Here is a 20,399-nt window from a genome sequence, read left to right as displayed (position 1 = left end):
GAAAACCATGAGATCTAATCATCTTGCTTAATTAAACGTTCTCAAAAATGATGATTTCAGTATTAAAGAGCGTTTTTTCACGAGTTAAAATGCTTGCTACTCAAAATCTTATGAGATATAAATACTAGAATGAATCAACAGATTAATGTACTTTAAGCTCCCCTGTTTTTTTTCTTTTGGCGTTATATTTACATTTTTACTTTTGAGCCTTATTTAATAAATTAGTTTATTTATAAAAGTTAATTACTAAGTAGTGTATATGCAAATTCTGATGTAATTATGAACTCAATCTCTTACCTAATTGCAATCCTCTTCCTAAAATATAGCATTGATTTATGAACATTATAAAGTCAAAAATAACAAGATAGCGTCACAGATAGCTTACAATTGCGTTTTTGAAACTTCAGCATCGAAAAATTTCCAGAGAACTCCTGAACGTTCCCTCTTCTCTTTAACATCCAAGACAGACTAAAATAGATTTCAAGTTTGAAAATATTTCGGGAGGAAAATCCAGTCTTTGTTGGAATTAGGGGGACTCTTAGACCACTTGATACAGCCTACATTTACGTGTTTTGTTGGAAAGCTTCCTATACAGCGCCCCCGAATCTTCCCCAATATCCTCACGCACCTAAAGATAGCCTAAAATTGCTTTTTTAACACTTCAGTTTCGGAAAATTTCCTTGAGAAGTCTCGATCCCCTAACGTCACCAAAGAATGCATAAAACTAATTTTAATTTTGAAACCAAACAAACAAAAAACATATGGAGGGGGCTTCAAGCACCTTTTCTACAAGCGTTATTAAAAGTTGCTTAAAATTCCGAATTTTGACTTAATTTTGGGAATGTTTTGGTGAGGCTCTGAATTCCTTTTTTTTTACTTTGCAAGGAAAAAAATAAGTTTCTTTTCTTGTTTGTCTTCTTATTAAAATATTTTTGACTCTATGATGTATCAACTGTTTCTCATCAAAAAGGGCGGCATTTTGAGGAACCGCCACGAGCGGCAGAAAGTTTAGCTACGCCACTGTGCTACATTGAATGTTCTTTAACTCATTATGTCAAATAATACAAAAGTTTTCCTACTAGAATTCATCCTTCAAAAAAAAAAAAAAAACTGAAATTCCAGGATTTGTAAATTAAAAAACCTGTACTTCTAGGGTAGCCCTGAAAATCTGTCACCCCCTTATCAAAATAGAATCCATGAGAAATGCCAGCAACAGATTTTGAAATACCTTTGGAACCAGTAAGCTCATCTGTGAGAGGATTAAAGTCCAATGTTCCAGCACTAGATAAGGCAACAACTAACTCAGGGGAAGTCACAAAAGCATGAGTAGCAGGATTAGCATCATTTCTGCCGGTAAAGTTGCGATTATATGAAGAAACAATCGTGTTTTTATCTCCCTTTTTAATATCCTTCCTAAAAATTGTGAAAAAAAAAAATTCTATCACATTTTGTGCAGACACTTTTAAGCATTATCAATATGAAATACAGATGAAACAAGAACAAAATAAATTCAGGGGTCTGGCCAGAGGATATTTGGGTCCGTTAACGGACCCTTCACAAAAATCCGATCAACCAAAACGGACCTTTCACAAAATCCCGATCAAAGAAAACGGACCTTTCACAAAATCCCAATCAAACAAAACGGACCCTTCACAAAATTCTAATAAACAAGATCGGATCTGTCAAATTGTTTATTGAAAGAGCAAATCTGAAAGCAAAATAACGCATATTTCTGTGTATAAACCGATAATTTTTGGAACCTTTTTTAAAGTCAAATTAAAGGGATCAGCTTATACAAAATCGGCTAATTTTGAAAAAAAAAAAAAAAATCAGCACTCTTGGGATTCTCCTGCAAGCGATAAATTAATTGCTACTGTCAAATAAATATAATGGATGTTTGTTTTATCACAGCTAATTAGCAGCGGTGGTGTTTTTGTAAACTTTTCTGAAAAGACATTGGTAAGCACTTTTCTCTGCTCATGATTTAATAAACAATAATAATATATATCTGCGAAATGAACTTAGAACTGCAAAGGGATAGTAAGGGTGAGGAAAAAATATGATCGCTTCAGATAGTGTTACCAACTTCAAAATTATCACCACTTAGGGTCTGGCGTTGAACCTTTATAATGACTTGATTAGAAAATATTCTCATCATTTTGCCAGCTTGTCAATATTTGAGTTTTTATGGTGTGGTGCGATGTTTAATCGTTATTTTGGGGAGAAAATTATATTGGTTTTGATTTTTCAATGCTAACAAGGATGATTAACTTTAAATAAACTCTTTTAATTACCTTTTTTTCCCCTTTAGATGTCTACATTTTGAAAAATGCAATCTTTTAACATCCGATATGAGGATCATATTTTGTTCTTTTTTCAAGCTAACTTTGCTTTATTAGGATTCAAATAAATGAAAAGTCTCTTTATTTCTGTTAGAACTCTCATTTCAAGTTTTTAAAGCAAAATTCCATTTTCTGTTATGAGTCAAAAATTAAAATGCTAAATAGATGGTTTATTTTATTTTATTTTTTGCGTCAACTGTGTCCACAGATATTAATGATATGTTTATCATAGGACTCTAAAATGCAATTTTAAAAAAAATTTTATCAAAAAATATCTTTTACAAGCCGTTTTTTATACTTTTGATGCCTTCACTTTGAGAATTGCGATCTCTTTGCATCCGCTATGGGAATCTGATTTTTCGAATTTTTAATGATTATTATGCTTTGTTAAGAGGTAAACAATTGAAATATTCTTTTTATTTTTGTTAAAATCACGGAATTTATAAGTTTTTAACGAAATTCTGTGCTTTTTAAGAGTGTCTTGGGTCAAAAAGTTGAATGCTGAACCCCTATTCTGAATTTTATTTTATTTATTTATATTTTTGTTACAATTATTTTAAGTACTGCACAGAAATATATCTAGTATAATTTAACATAATGTAGAATGGTAGATAAATATTGATACTTGAAAGAGCCTCCCCCACCCCCTCCGCCAAATATCAGAAAAAAAATCCAGAATGATTTTCTCGACGTAGAAGAGGAAAACACTCAACTTTAAGTTTAATTGATGCAGTTTGTGCCATCTCTAAATTTTGTTTTAACAAAAAAAAAAATTTTTTTTTTGCGAAATTTTTTAACTTTTCACAAAATTAATTCATTTTTCACAAAATTATTTGATTTTTCACAAAAAACAGACCCTGTGAAAAATTCTGGACAGACCCCTGCAATTATAAATGAACATTTAAATAACTCCCATTAACATATGTACATAATTAGTTAATTTTAGAAAAAATTAAACATATATACAGAGTGTTCCAAAACAACCGCATAAACTCTGCACAGCTAGATTCTTCATTGGGAGTACATAAAAACTGCCCAAAAGAAGCGTTTCTGTATGATCCATAGTTTTTCAAGAAAAATACCAAAAACAAAGTATGACGTCACTACCAGTCAAGAAAAAACACTTTACAGAACAAATCATGAGCAGAATACATACATTACGTATAACAAATACGTGATGACATTTTAAACATTGTTAGGAAAGATATGCAATTACAATTGTTGATATGTCCAATAAAGTGTTCTTTCCTTGCACCGGCAGTGACGTCACTTTTGTTTTTCGTATTTTTCTCGTAAACTATGGATCGCACAGGAATGCTTCCTTGGGCAGTTTTTATGTACTCCCAAAGAGGAATCTAGCTGTGCTGAGTTTATGCAGTCGTTTTAGGACACCCTGTGCATCAACACAATGCATCAAACACAATGCATCATACACAATGCATCAAAAAGATTGTTTTCTAAGATTATTTTCCATTTGGCTCTTTTAGTTCGTGAAGATCGACTAATTATACACTTGAAGGAGCCCTATGACAAAAATAATTTCAAGTAGAATCACAGGGAGAAAGATTCATGGGTTTGAAGAAAAAGGAAAACATTTGCTAATCCAGGCATTTTTGAAAGAGTTTTGATTTTTCAGAAAATTAAAGTTTAAAAAATAAATAAAACTAAACTAAAAAAGTCAATTCATGCTCACTATTTTATTTAACAAGTAGAAAACCTTGTCTAAATGTTGCTTCTGATGTAAATAGTAAAAATGTATAGAGTAATTATGTACCTTAGAGGTACAAAATTAAGTACTTATGGTGCGGACTTTACCTTAGAGGTAAAGGGCAAAGTCACAGAAACAAAATTAGTCAAAAGATGTATTTAAAATGCTTTTTATTTATTTATTTACTAGCCGCCTTCAGCGACCAGCTGGTCCACCTTTTTACACCATTCGCCTTTTTGCACCAGGGTTGGCGCCATCGGCGGCTGCTTAGACAATTTAGCGACGGTATTAATCAATGTTTTTCTTTATGTATCAATATTATCATTCGCCTTTTTACGCTAATGTTGCCGCCTTCGGCGGCTGCTTAAATAAATTTCCTGGCGCTATCAATCAATCTATATCTATCTATATCATTAGTAGTTTGAATAAAATATTTTCTAGACCTATCTCCAGTTCCGTCGTTTGGAATACTTTTAAAGGAGGGGAGAGGAGACACAAACGGCGTACTCTTCATGCGAATTTTGTCGAAAAATAGCAAAAAGCATTCCCACTTTTATGTGAAAGCATTGTTTTTTCAAAGTCATGGTGTGTGTGTGGGGGGGGGGGGGGGCTTTGAAATCCCGTTGAAGTTTTTTAAATCACGGGCATGTCTCTTTCCTGCTGTTCATCTACTATATCAACCTCTATATTTGTCTATCTATCTATCTGTCTATCTATACGATCTATGCATATCTACCTCTGACAGTAATTGACAATCTTTTTTTATTTATATAAGTATTAATTCGAAAAAAAAAAATTTGTCCACTCAATCTTTATCTCTGTATCTACCTAACCTAACCGCCAATCCGTAACAAAAACACAGATCATGCAAAAAATTGTGGGCTTTATTTAATCAGAATAGTCCCCCCCCCCCAAAAAAAAAGGTTCTATGTTCCCTGTAGTGTGGCAAAAAGTAACACTTGCAAAGAATTTTAAAAAAAGGTGAAGAGAATGCAAACGATTTCAGTTGGATCACGTGATGAGGTAAGTTCGGAACTCAGCCGCAAGCGAACAGCTCGCTTTGCGTTCTGCATTAAAAACATTGCAAAAAAATAAACTATTGCGTATTTTTAAAAACTTTTTTCTTCTGAAGGTGGCAGAATGTTTTTACTATTATCTACTAAAATTTTAGAATTGAGGGTTCAATACTTTTCGCAGGATGGGTTTCGAAAAAAACTTCCCAGAAAAAAATGCAAATTAAAGTTTTTTTCAAAAATCTATAAAAAATACAAAAATTGCTCTATCTTCAAAATTTTTTCATTTATCATATTTAAAATTAAATTTCCTACACTGTAGTACAAAAAATATTCGTCTGGCGTGGTTGGTTCGGGGTCTGTGAGGTTAAAAGTGCTAAAAATCACATAAAACATTAAATAACTTTATTCTAATTAAAATATCAAAAATCGAAGCCCGAGGTGCACATCTTCAGCAAAAACTGCACCCGTATACCAAATTTCATCTTTCTACGCCTTACCGTTTTCCCGGGATGCGCGCCACACACACACACACACAAACATCTTATTTTATTATATGTATAGATTTATGTGACAATTTGTAGTACTGAGTTGTCATTAATGGCTTATAAAAAGAAAATATGTTAATCAAAATCTAAGTGCTTTATCCATCTAAATAAAAAGTAAAATGTTGATTTAATCTAAATTTTGAAGATAAAAAATCTGACTTTAACTTCCCACGTACATAATTGAAAATTTTGACATAATGTGTAGAAAACACTAAAGCATAACACACAAAAATTTCAGGATAAATGAAAAAATTTTAGTACATGCCACAACAAGAATTTTAGAGCCAGAACATGTAAGATAACCACATATATTGTTCCCTCAAAACCTGACAACTACCAATTTTAGGCATCTATACCTAAAAAAAAAGTTGATCTTTATAAAAACATTTACGGCAAACAAAAACAATCAGTGCTTGGTTCTACCATCACAGAAAACGGGACATTTCAATATGTACAAGGATTTACGGGACTGTTTTGTTCAATACAGGATGTGTAGTCACCTTAAGTATATACGCCATATAAACTCACCTGCATCACCTCAGACTGAAGCCGAATTCTCAAGTGCAGATTTATTCTTTGACACTCTTGATGCACTGGCACTGATTAAAATGTGAACACACTTCATGAATTGTAAATACATTAACATGTAATATATGAAAATATTACCTATCCCACTGTCCAATGCAAGGCCCACAAGCATTGGCAAGAACAACTCCACCAAATTCTCTTAATGTTTGAGCCTTTAAAAAAGAAAATGAGTGCATATTTAGGCTTTCATTTTAAAGGGGAATGTATTAAAGTTTTAAAACAGAAAATCATTTAAAAATAATGGAAAAGAATAAAGCAAGAATTTTCATTGAGGATGAATATCAAAGATGAAACAAATTCTTGAAAATGCATGTAATTTAAACTTTCTACTAAAAAATTCAATTACAAGAATTATAGTAAAAATATGCGTTTGTAACAGCTGACATGATATGTTAAATATGTAAAGGAATCTACATTTAACCAATTTTTACTTAACAAATTCTTTTTACATAACCTTGATTTTGAAAAACATTTACAAGTTACACATTAGAAAAGGTATAGTTCTATATCACTAACTTTTAACCCCCCTCCCCCCACCTGAAAACTTCTCCCCTTTCTATTGTTTTGGGATTATTACTTGGCTGGGAGGCAAGGACAACAATACTTATCATCCAACTCTTAAAAATCATTCAACATGACACAGCTGCTTAAAAAGGGTGATGAAAATTAAAATAAGAATGGGCTTTCTCAGGTACAATAATCTAACAGAAAACTATAGGCTTTGTTCACAGCTTAGGACATTAACATTCAAGCTATTTAACAAAATTTAAATTGGGATAAGGAATATTATTCAAAATACAGATTAAAGGAAAAGAGTCATGGAGTACATGTAGTGCTCTGACAGCAAGATTTTACTTTAACTCAATAGAAGAAACTGAGAAATCCATCATATAACACTACAACCTATTATACAGTTTGAAACTAACACAATTTAAAAAAATAATAATAAATGAGAAAACCTTTACACAGCAATGTACTTCAATAAAACAAAAACAAAGCAAAAAAAAAAATTATTTGTGTTGAAACTAAAAACTAACACTTGTCTTAAAATAATGACGGGAAGAAACAATGAACAATAGTGGCTAGAAAGATGAACATTAAATGTACGGCGGCAAAAACAGAGGGCCATCTTTGGTTGAAATAAAAAAACATTGTCAGAAAAGAAACTTGGTTTCTATTAAAAGTTGCTTCATCAATCAAAGACACAAGACTTGTGATTTTATGGGTCTTGAAGAATGTTTCAAGATATATTGTCTGAAAAAGAAGTTGGCTGAACAGGTTTGGTTTCAATAGCAAACAAAGTTTTAAAACAAATCAATTCAAAATGCAAATAGTATTGACAAAAAGTAGAGAAATTAATAACACTAGCTGCGTCCACTATGGAAATGTGGTGGTGATGTCACTGTATGATATAAGAGGATTACACAGAACTGCTTAGAGGCCTGTTATTAAGGGGAAGAATATTAAGTAGTAGTACTTACTTGGCCATCTCTTTCAATTGTAGCTCTGATTTGTTCTGAACCAGGAGTGACAGTAAATATTGCTTTTGATTTTACTCCATGGCCCAGGACTTGCCTTGCTAACGATGCTGCTCGGGCCATATCCTCATAACTACTATTAGTACAGCTCCCTATGAGTCCTACACACAAAAATTGAAAGCCAACTCAAATTTATCTCAAAGGTATATATTTTTAAATGCAAGAACATTTACGATAACAGTTAACATAATTTTTCAATAGCAATGTACAAAAATGAGTCACTGGATCAGCGGATCAGTAACTGAAAAATTTCACTGATCTGTGCACTTTTCATGGTTTATTTTTGCTTCCTGGTTTTAAAAAACGAAAAGCTAAAGAAAAAAAGGTTTGAACAGATATGTACCTCAATTTAACAAATTTTGCAATTTAACGAATTTTTCTTTTTCCACCAACTAAAATGAAGGCTAAAACCAATATTTAGCGAATAATAAACCCCGAATTAACAAATTATTTTAACAGCCTTAAAAAAATTTTTTTTTGTTAATTTGAGTTGGGAAATATTGGATTGTTTTCCAAATGTTTTATCCATACTGTCCAAAATAGAAAGAGACTTTTCTTCGAATTCTGATGCAAAAAGCAATAATGAAACTCCCATTAAAACTTACTTTTTCTAATGCTTTACATGGCCTGGAAATGACACAGTATTTTCTTCTCTCCATAAAGTTTAAAGAAATATTTCGAGCCAAGCATCAAGGAAATAGTCAAAGATCTATCACTTAGTAGTTCAAAATTACAAATTAACCAATGTGTATTAAGTCGTGAAATGCTGAATAAAAAGTGTACACTTTCTAATTATGGATATAGTTGCATAGTCGTTTGTTAGGGGTTTTAGATAATGTAAGTGCAGTTTTTAAAACATCCCGATGTTACAAATAACCCTGATTTAACGAACAAAAGTTTCGGTTCTGATGAATTCGTTAAATGGGGTTCGACTGAATAACATAGAGAAATGGGGAAAAGAAAGAAACAGCAGACAACTTTCCATAACACCAATACTGTTCAGGGAATTAAACCAACAACTCACTTGTTGCTTTGAGAAGGAAGATATGGTCAAAATAGTATGTTATATAAATTTCTAAACACATCTTTTGTTGCAAAAACTTCCATGTCGTAAATAAAGGTGCGACATTTTCCTCAAAAATAATGACGCTTAAAATTTTTGAAATGAAAATGGGAATAAATCTTCACTGCCGCCATGGGTTGTTAAAATCAATATTCTGCTTGTCCAATGGATGTTTTTGTGGTCTGGGGCCAGTGGACCACTGTTAGTTTTGAGCCCTGAATGGGAAAGAAGTATGAGAAAATATACAAAAGGAAGTGCTTTGCTTTGAGGTTAATAACTTAACCATCATAAAACTATGGCATACAAATGAATCTTAAAGACTACCTCATGCACTTTGAATCAAGTTTTTGAATTAAGTTGATAAATGCTTTATCACGTTTGAGATTGAATTTTTGCTCATGTTCTCCTAATCTCCCATAATAGCATAACCATATGTAGATTTGTTTGTTTGAATTTGTTAAAAAGATGGTTTTAAACATAGAGCAAAAAACCTACCTTGTGTAGTGAAACCAATAAAAAATCTTGATTACTTAAAAAAGAATTAATTAGTGTTAAGATATAAATAAATACCGGAAAAGTAAATGGAAATCAGCAATGTTTTGAAACACAAAATCAGCAGATTACTGCATACAGAGGGCTTAGTGTAGCTCTTTTTCAATGCAAATGGTGAGTTTTTGGATGAAAAGACAACCGTTAAAAGCAAAAAGGATGAACAGTAGACAGTTTAAATAGCAAAAATTTCAAATTAAAATAAACAAGACAAAATAGAATTTATTACATGATTCCATAGGAGGAGAAACCGTTAAACAATAAATTTCATCAAAAATTTCAATTTTGCTGATAAAATGAAACTGCTAATAAATAAATTAAATCAGAAAAAATTATAAAAATGGAAGCCAAATTGCAGAACTTTAGAAATGCCTTAATTCTTCAGACCTTGATTGTTTGGGAATCTTTCTACATTCTGAAGAATCGTTATAATCCAGTTAATGATCTAAAAGCAATTCCATATTTTTCTGCAATTTGGCTTCCCTTTTATAATTCCCCCACTTTTGTTACTAAACATCAGTTGTAACTGGCAGATAATGAGTTAAAAACTATATCTTATTTCATAATTTGAAAGAAATAGATGCAGGTATGCATGGCAGCCAGTAAACAATGTGTGTTAAAAAACTACTTTTTTAAATCAGGATTCATACTCCATTTGGATAAAAAAATTCTATGACTTTTCCAAAACTTTTTCATGCAGGGTGGCAACAGGAACAGCGAAAAAAAGTTCCCTGACTTTTCCCTGATTTCCCTGATTAAGTTCACTGAATTTCCCTGATTTACGTTACCATGGATAATGGTTCTCTTCCTTTACCGTACCTGAAAACCATTGCATATTAAATAAAATGCAGTGTTTAAAACATTATAAGCTGTTAATTAAAAAAATATATTTTGAAAATAAGCTTCTTTTTCTTAGTAAAAATAGTATATTAAATTATCTACCGAGAAATATTATAGGAAATCTAAAACAATGCTTTACTTCCAGTATCCTGTTAACATAGGAATTCTAAGAAATTATTATAACCACTCGTAAAGAAATATCTAATCATCATAAAACTAAAAATGTTTATTTGGAACTAATTTTGAACTGAATTCTCAAGCAGCATAATTGTTGCTGCGAGAATAACAAGTAATTGTGAAAGTATAGAAGTAATGTAGTTTTACTTACATAAATAATGGACATACTTATGTAAAACAAATTGGAACCTTTAAACAACCATTCATATTGAGCTATTCTCTAAACAAGAACTTAGGTTTTAACGAAGGAATACAGAATTTTAACTATTAAAAAATAGTAAAAATATTTACTTATGTACACAACTCAATTTCAAATGATTTCATTATTAGTCGAAAAAAAAAATCTTTTTTAACAAACATTGAAATGTAAAAAAAAAACAATAATTAATTTCAAAATCTATAGTATATAACTTGGTTTTAAAATAAAAGGATTTTAAAGTCTAAAAAAATTTTTTTCTAAAAAATTTAAACCCTTCGTATAATCTAAAGCGACAGCGAATAATAAGATGGCGAAACAAAGTTGATTTTCATTTAACATTCAATTTTAGCAATTAAATCGAAAACGCCAAGTAAAATACCTTTTAAGCTCTTAACAGTATCAATTACAAAAAAAAAAAAAAAAAATCTTGAAATTGTGATTACAGTACGCTAGCTACTTCAAGACAATGAGTAAAGGCAATGGAGCTAAGTCTTTAATGGCAACTTCCTCTTTGCCTGCGGAAAATGAATAGGAAAAAAGGGTGGTTAATTTTGCAAAGCAAAAAAAAAAAAAAAAATTTCATTTGATCAATTTTCCCTGAATTTTTATTATTTTTTCGAAATTCCCTGATATTTCCCTGATCAATAAAGTTCCCTGACTTTTCCCTGATCTCCCTGATTTCCCTGATCTGTCACCACCCTGTCATGACTTCATAAAAATGTTCATAACCTTGTTATATGAAGAGAATAGTACTATTTACTATCAAACTTGCTAATTTTTGGAAATGAGCCTAGCAAAATTTTACGTGAATACCATTACCTCATCGAAGCACTTACTTGTGTTTGAAAAAATATCAGTGTACACCAAAAAAAAACGAAGCTCTTTTTGTCTTCATCATATAAATTTAAGTAAAAATATGGTGAATGGAATATAATGATGCTTAATGTCTAATAGTCTTTTTATAAACAAGCAGAATGATAATGAATAGGACAAAGGTTGAATGAGTCGTTAATAAGTTTCAATAAATTTGCTTCAAAAGTTGCCTTTTAGTGTCAACGATGTATTTAATCATCCACATAACTTGACAGTATTTTAGTTCTTTAAAGTAAATCCACATTCTGTAGTAAATTCATCTTTCTAAATCGGATATTTATTTTTAAAAAAATCAGTAGTGAATAAATCATCTTATTTAAATGTACTTGTTTACTTTTTTGCACATTTTCAAATACATATAAATTAATAGGTTCAGAAAGCCCAAAACAGTGTTTAATTCCTGAATGAGTTTTGCGGGCCGTATGTTGGGCACTACTGTTTTAGACTAATAGAATTCTCCTATTTCTGTGTGCCATCGCCTGACTAAAGCTCTTTACTTTCTAAAACCCTTAACAAATTGAGATAAACTCTGATTAATTTAATAATAAAGTTTTTACAAATGATGGGAACTTACTCAGATGCAATTGAATTTTTTGAGTAGACATGGCAAAAATCAAGAATGTGCAAGTTTGCTTCTACACAAAATAAAATATAAGTAGTATTGAAACTAATGGTAAATTCAAAATGAGTGATGTGCAAGCAATTAAATCAAATTGCAAAAAAAGACAAGAGGCTGCAACAGAAGTGGGTGCAATGAGATTAAAAAATTCAGATTTGTTTTGGGATTGTTCAATTTTTCAGTTTTAATAGATTTTATGTACAATACTGTTAAATCACTCAAGATTTTTAATGCGCTTTTAGCTACTGTTACTTTCTCTTTGCCCAGAACATTTTTTCATGACTTTAAATAAATTTCCATGACTTTGAATGAAAATTTCAATTTTCTATGATTTTTCCAGGTCTGAGAGAGAAATTCGCCTTTTTTCCCCCACGACTTTCCAGGATTTCCATGTTCCGTATGAACTCTGTTAAATATATTTTAAAAGAAATGGATGAATGTGTATGTGTGGCAGAAATTATGCTTCTTAAATGCAGTTTAAAAAAATAATAATATTTTTCGGAAGTCTTAACATACTTTTTTTGAACATGTATAGAAACGATCTTAGTTTATCCTAAAAATTTACCAAGATATTAAAATTAAAGCTAATTTTCGCCAACTGTAATACCCTTTCATGTTTTTGAATGAGTTTCCCATTAAGTTAAAGTACTTTTATTACGGCTTTCCGATTTCCCATAATAACGGAATTTGCAGACTAAATTTGCCAGGAATGACATTTTTGCGACTATATATATTTTTATTCTTCGGCAATTCAACTTAATGGCAACATTAGGGATTTTCGTTTTGACAATGTATTTGAGAGAAAAGTCAAAAATCAATTTACTTAACTTGAATGATTTTCACTGAAGCTAAAAAGACTAGGAATGATAATCAACAGACAACAGGGATAACTTGAAACTGATTTTACTGTATAACTGGTTGCATCTAAGATTTGAAATAAACCTGAGGGAATTTAAGAATTCCAGAACGGAACAACAACCTATCTACACAACCCACAAACCCAGGTTCCTTGTGAGTTTCGTTGCAACCTTTAGTGAACATAACTTTCTCCTCGAACTTTCATTTTTCTTGAGACAAACAGTCTAAAGTGGAAAAAAAATCTATGAATGTCTGGATTTTTTTTTTGAGCAATCACGATACTTATTGATCTCATTTGACCGTTTTTGGTGTCCGTGTTTTTTTCAATTCGGACCAGAAGCCTTTGCAGCACCACCGCTCACCGTCCTCTGCTGGCGGCGCGGCTGCTCCGGTTTTGAGCTATCCGCTTCTCTTGGTCAGAGGCGTCCATGTCCTACCGAGACCCACGTGATAACAGGCCAGACAACTCCTCTCCCCCCCGCTTCGTTACGCCACCAGTCGTCGATCGTTGAACTTGGCGCGAAACTTTGAAAGCAGTGCAGTTTGCAGGCACATAGTAGTGCTGCTTTCTCTGGTTGAAATAGATGAAATAGGAAATATGTAACTTCGGATGCACATTCTTGAACACAATACTGTTGGATTTATTTCATCCTTTAAACATAACGGAATGTAGAGGCAATTAAAATATATATATATATAATAAGTCTTGTAAGTGTCTGAGTGTCTGCTAAGTGAAAGGGAGTCAGCGATTTGCGCTACCGAACAACCTGCATGAGAAGAAAAAAATTGGGCGCCTCATGGAATAAATTTTAAAGTTCGGAGGTAAGTACTTTTCTCAGATAAATAAATTAACATTTTATGCTTCATGCAGTTAAGGTAACTTAACTTTTCCTCCATTACACAAACAATTGTCAGTTTCCTTTCTGATATCTTTGTCTGTAATTTGTAATTTCAGCATACTGCTTTAATATTTGAAACGGTTAACTTGCAACTTTTTATTTCTTTATTTTTTCAACCTTGTACACGCATTTATTCGAAATGGATTTTCCAAGCTGACAATATACATGTGTCAAAATTTTCCGCGAACTTGTTGCTATCAGAAGCTACGTAACTTGGTGTTGATATTCAGTTAATATGTAAACAAGTTTATTGAAACAGGCTTTTAACTGAACTAATCTTATATTTTCGGTTTCGATTAAATTGTTTCATACGCTAGCATGTGCTATTTTGATGAAAAAACATTCCTTGATGGGCTTCCGTAGTTCTGAGGTAAGAAGATTAGCTTTGAACGCCGGAGGTGGTGGGTTCGATACTCAAACGTTTTCCCCAAACTACGCCCCTGCAATGTTATTCAAACAAGCTGGTTCTGCGCGCAAATTAAAAAAAAAATATATTTTTTTTTCCACTGTTGTCTTTAAGTTTTATGATATTTATGCACAAATTGTGCTGGAGTTAAAGGTATTTATAATTTCTGGGCTTACGAAAGATTACTTTTGAGCAGTGGATACGCAACGTGTTTTTGCCAAATGCTCTATGCTTGTTTGTTATGCTTAAAAAAGGTAAAATGTCTTGAACTATATAATTTTTGAACTCCTTGGGGTTTTCTGTTAAAAAGCTTTCAGGAACTCTGAAACTGTAACATAAATTGAATTAAGGGGCTGTCCATAAAGGATGTTGCAAAATTTTGAACAATCCCCCCCCCCCCTCCTTGTTACATGTACCGCTGTTCAACATGAGCATATTGTTATAAACAACGCATGATGTCACTCTTCTTGTTATCCTCTCCCTTCCCCCTGTCACAAAAATGTCACACTGAATTCCTAAAAGAGCCTCCTCAGAAAATGTTGATCTAAATTTAACATATATGAAGTTTTAAGTATTGAAGAAAGTTGATAAAATGGTCATTCTATGAGAAGTTTTTTGAAAAAGGTTACTTTGTCATCAATTAATGCTCTTTAAAATAATTTTTCAAAATCCTAAAATGATGAACTATTAAAGCCCCCCCCCCCCCCTACATAAGAATCATTAGCAGCAGAAAAAGCTAAAGATGGAAAAGTAGCCAAATTCCAATAAAAAAAAAAAGGCTGCTTTGATATTGAATACTTTTTTTTTTTTTTTTTGATGTACAACATACAGTATTCATGATATTGTATAATTCATTCTTTAATTAACGTTTTTCAAGTTGAATTCCTGTGTAACTTTTCGAGAGTGCCCACCGAAGGCGGGAGGGGTAGGAATCATAGTCTCATAATAATGATAGCTTTTCAACGGCTATAGTTATAAATAACTGTGCCCTTGAAATTTTAAGGGAGATGGGGGAGATGTTTATGGGGTATTTTTCTTGAAGTTTTCATAATTGAAGGAGGTAGGGCACCGTTTACGTTGGGGGATGGCACCCAAACATTCATGTCTTTTTAAAAGCATAAATTTGCTAAGCTAAGTTAACATTAATAACCTGGTATTATGTATTTTAATTTGATGTTATGTCTTTGAAACATATTGCAGTTATGTTTCTCGTTTACTTTAGTAAAAATGTTTATTTATATTTTAAAATTTCATTTTATTCTTATTCAAATACAATGGTAAAATTATTTTTTGTTTTGATGTAATTGTAAAATGAAAGTTTATTTATTTATTTGAATACTTCTTAAGACTCAATGTTTCAATACAATATACGAGTAGTTAAAATGCGATTAGTGTTAAAAAATATTTCAAATGAAAAATAAAACTATGTTTATTTATCACTTTGTTTTTACAAGATTGTAAAATAAAATCGTGTTTAGTTATTTGAATAATTTGTAAGACTTATAAATGTTTTTATGTGAAATACTATGAATTAAGCTCAGTGTATTTTTTAATGTATGATTATTGGTTCCTTTTTATGTTTTCAAATGAAAAAGTAGAAGTTTTAATACTACTAAAATAGTAGAAGACAATAATAAATAAACCAAATAGTTTAATTAAACCAAAATACTGATCAAAGCGCTCACTTCCCAATATCATTGCGGATCGACGAACGATGACGTCATTTGCTAGTTGGATGGCCTTCCTATCTCGAAGGCCTCGGTCCTACACACACGCATGTTTACACACATACACACACACCTACGTGCATACACACAGGCCTACGCACACACACAACTATGCACACATAACCGCCCAGGAGGAGAGGCAGACTGGGGGGGGGGGCAGGAGCCGTTTCTAGAAGCAATAACTCTAATGAGTAGGGTCCTGTCTCAGTTCGTGATTGCGAAAAACAATTTGAATTCAAAATTTCAGAATTCAATTTTTTTTTTTTTTTTTGATGTACAGAGATTGTTTCGATATATAGAAACAATTGTTCTATGTAATGAACATGGAAATTTGCTGGAACTTTGATGTATAGAAAATTTTGATACGTGGAAGTTTGATATATGGAGGTTTGACTGTAATTACTAAAAAAGAAATAAATTAAGTCAATTTATTAAAGTAACATAGGTTAATAAATTTTTTGAAATAATTTAAAAGTTTATAGGATGTAAAAGGATTGAAACTTAAAGCACAGCATGCAATTTTCGGGGAATATAAAGAATTTAGTTTGGCGGGATTGGCACCAAACTAGTTTCAGTTTTAAAGTGTATAAGTTTTTGAAAGGTTCATAAACAGGCCCAAGCTGTTTCTAATGAACTGTTGCTTTTAACCCGTTTTTAAGAGTATTGTAAATGTGTATTACGCTAACACATTTGCGTTTGCAACAACAAACTACAACTAAAATTTTCTACACCTATATTTCACTGTCAATGGAATACAAATGTTATACGAACCTACTTTCACATCTAGGGGCCAGCCATTTTCTTTTGCATGTTTACCCAATTGTGAAATAGGATGTGCAAGATCAGGAGTAAATGGTCCATTTACATGAGGTTCCAGCTACATGAAATAAACACAAACTGAAAGATTTCCTTGAAAATTAAAAGAAATAAGTTCTATACAACTACGTGTATAATCTATGCATTTACATGCATAATCTTCAACTAATTTTGCAGGGCTTGTTTCTACCAGAAAGAAAATACAAACACCAAGACTTATAACAGGATAATAAATTAAAAAATAAGCACTTGGAATTAAAAACAACATATTTGAACAGGCTGTCAATGATTTTAATCTAACCAGTAACAAGGGAGGTGAAAAAGTAGCACGTAACAGGGACGTGAGGTCTCAGAGACTGCTCTATTTGCAAATTTTAAAAAAATCTTACAATTATAACATATTCCTAATTTCCCACAGATGTTCTTTGAACTTTTATATGTAAGGGGAAAAAATATTTTTGAATTTTTAATCGAAATATATCTTTTCCAAGGAAATTTTACTAGAGTCTTAAGATTTGAGAAAATCATATACTGTAGTAAATAATTATCTACTCATAATAAAAACAAATCTATTATTAACTAATGATTTCATTTTAGTTTTCTAATATATACAGAACATTTTAGTATCAGAAAATTGGTTATACCATGTTACGGGAAATTTTTGACAGCCCTTTGACTGTTAGTATTTCGCGTCGTATTTCGAGGATTTTTCAGCCTTCATTGTCCCTAGAACATCATTGCGTGACGTTTGTGAACATTTCAAACAACTCTCAACCTCATTTAGAATACTTTGCGTCTCTTCCACGTAATGCAGATAAGATTGAATGAACCTATATCTGCGGTTTCTAACATTAAGAGCCCTGTCTTCTACTGCCGAAAATTGTAACACTGAAGGGCAGGTGTGGTCTCACAGACTGCTTCTAAGAATGCAATGAAATTTAAACCAGATGCACTTGCCTAAAGATACTGATAAGCAAGGATGGTGTTTAAGGTAACAAAACAAAAAGCAATTGGTAAAAACTATCCAATCAGACTGGAAATGAAACAGGGGTGATTGGATGAACTTTTGAGCGGTCTGTGAGTCCGCACCTCCCGTTAAGGAATAAATCGACTGATCTTTTTAAAAATCATTTAATTTAAATTAACATTTACCCTAAAAATTGTCTTAAAAATTCTAAATATCAGCATGTTTGCCTCTTTTCTTAGCCAATACAACTTTCTTCATTACATCGACATTTCTGCTTTAGCCTTGGCTACTGGGCGGTAATTTACTGAATGGTCCTTATGGCTTATTCTCCTTTGACAATTTTTATCTTATTTTAATTTTGTCTTCTTACTCAACCTGAAAATTCAAATGTTTAGCCAGTGGCTAGTGAACACTTTTAGATTAGTGGCTATCTTTTTATCAGTAGCAGCTAGTTTCAGAACTTTTTTCAAATGTAAACAAAGAGAAAATCTTAGTGCACTAACTACTAAGCTAAAAAGTGGGTGTAAAGAAAAGTTCAAGCAAATGAGACCTAAATTGCTACAATGGGTATATTTATACAAAATGGGGAAAAAAAATGTTTGCTTCAACTATGAATTCTCACAACAACAAATTGATGTTTGCACAAAAAAAAAAAAAAAGACATGTAAAAATACGCATCAAATGAACAGTCTACAATTCATAACGTTCTTTTACCGAATTCATGCATATAAATAGCAGAGCCTGTGCTACGATTTTCATATTGTTAACCAGTAAATCAGCAAAATTTTAAAAGCCTTAGCAAGACAAATTTTAACAAGTCAGAACAAAGTATTATTTTAGAAAGTATAAAATGCAGCACTTGTACTTGAGTTCAAAAAATGCAGCATACACTAAAGATAAGTAAATAAGACACTTAGCAGTAAGTTATCGCTCCTAAGTCAAGGCTAAGACAGAACTACTTGCAATATACCACAGACAGCCTGGTTATCACATCCAGACTGCAGTTTCATTCTTATTAGAACTCATCAGTCTGGAATAGTGAATAACCGAGTTAGAGGCAGATGTCATTGAAGCCGAGAGCGCCAACAAACTGGTAGATAAAGTAAATTTTTGTCTCACCAACGAGTGCTCGCAGCATGGTGCAGTTCATGAATTAATTTATTTCTTTTTAGTTTTTTGCAAAAAAAAAAAAAAAAAAATGCAACAAAATGTTACAGATTTTCGCCAAAAAGTGGGAGAATTGATTTAAATGTGAGATTCTTATATTGATTCTGATGCAGTATTTTGTTTTTCTTTTCTTAATTTTTTTCTGTGGGGGTTAAGTTCAGGGTTTTTTTTTTTTTTTTTAAGTAGAGCCACACGCATGTCTATACTGTAAATTATTACTTTTTAACATGCTTTATAATGAATATTTTCTATCCTGAAAAACCATGGATGTATTGATCAACGTTTTTAAGTGCATCATTTACAGTAATGCGCATTTCTGAAAATTTAACATTTTTTTGGGGTTAGACGATCATGCTGATGTGGCATTTCTACCTGCAATTATGTACTTAAGATTTCATATGACCTAGTCTTTATTTGTATCAGTAAACTGAATGAGATCTTAAATCTTTAATTGATTTAGTTCTTGAAGCATAACATTGAATTCTGCTAGTATTCTAAAACTTAAGAAATAACATTTTAATTTAATGATTGAATCAAGCTCAATAGAATTCGTAAGAATATCTATAATACTATACCTCACTCAAATTAATTTCAATAATTTTATCATATTCACAACCGGAATCGGGAGTTAATAAATCATGATGACCATCAGCTAGCTCGGCAATATCTATAAAAAAAATGATAAATTACACTATTGCTACAAAAAGAGCACAAGATTTAAAATAATTTAAAGAAGCAACTGAAAAATCATATACAGGGTATCTGCTACATTTTGAGTTTTGATATCCATGACTTCCTGACTTTACATGACTTCTACTTGTAACTTTCCATGACTCACAGGAAGCAAATTTTCCAGAAAAAAAAAACATTAATGTTTCACAAGAATATCTAGTGTTTTGTAAAAATTAAAATGCAACCATCTCATTTATGCTTTGGACATGTTTCTAAAAATTCAAATTAAAGTGAAATGTAACTAGCTCAGCTACTCTTATAACTAAAAATCAATTTTTGCAACAATGACACACATGAAATAATTTGAATTTTAACTTAACTATTTTGCTACCAAGGACATACATTTATAAATCTAAAATTTTTGAAAATATTTCTTGCATTCTAATAAATTATACAAAAATTTCTATAGGAAGAATGTAAACAAATGTAACATATTCATGTAAACAAATTTATAATTTTTTTCTCTGAAAATTCTGATATGATACACAAAAATTTTTCAACCACTGAAAGCTTTAGTTGAAAAATTATTATTCAAAATAAAAGAAGCTTTAAACATGCAGCGACAATGATCTCAAACTACTGGTGAACAGCAAAACATTTAAGCTTGATTTCTATTTCTTTTGAATTTCTTTTAAATAAATATTTTATTTCATAAACAACTAATGAAACTTAAAGTTATTATAATTTTTTTATAAGCTAGTAGTTTTCTAAAGTATCTAAACAAGCAATAATTTAGTAATAACTCAAATTAAAGCTAACAAATAAAAAAA

The 20,399-nt window shown here is 31.4% G+C and overlaps 1 protein-coding gene across 1 annotated transcript in view; it reads right to left on the bottom strand.

Moving 5' to 3' along the window:
- Window positions 1–20,399, bottom strand: part of LOC129231756 (aconitate hydratase, mitochondrial-like) — a 102,474-nt gene that overhangs the window by 62,102 nt on the left and 19,973 nt on the right. The window contains 5 exon segments of the mRNA XM_054866125.1: window positions 1,229–1,413; window positions 6,278–6,351; window positions 7,681–7,838; window positions 16,719–16,824; window positions 19,473–19,564. Coding sequence (XP_054722100.1) covers window positions 1,229–1,413; window positions 6,278–6,351; window positions 7,681–7,838; window positions 16,719–16,824; window positions 19,473–19,564 — 615 coding nt within the window.

The sequence above is a fragment of the Uloborus diversus genome, chromosome 1 (genome assembly GCF_026930045.1).
Source record: "Uloborus diversus isolate 005 chromosome 1, Udiv.v.3.1, whole genome shotgun sequence".
Taxonomy (NCBI): Eukaryota; Metazoa; Arthropoda; class Arachnida; order Araneae; family Uloboridae; genus Uloborus; species Uloborus diversus.
The sequence above is the reverse complement of the archived record's forward strand: the minus strand, read 5'-3'. Positions and strand labels throughout refer to the sequence as shown.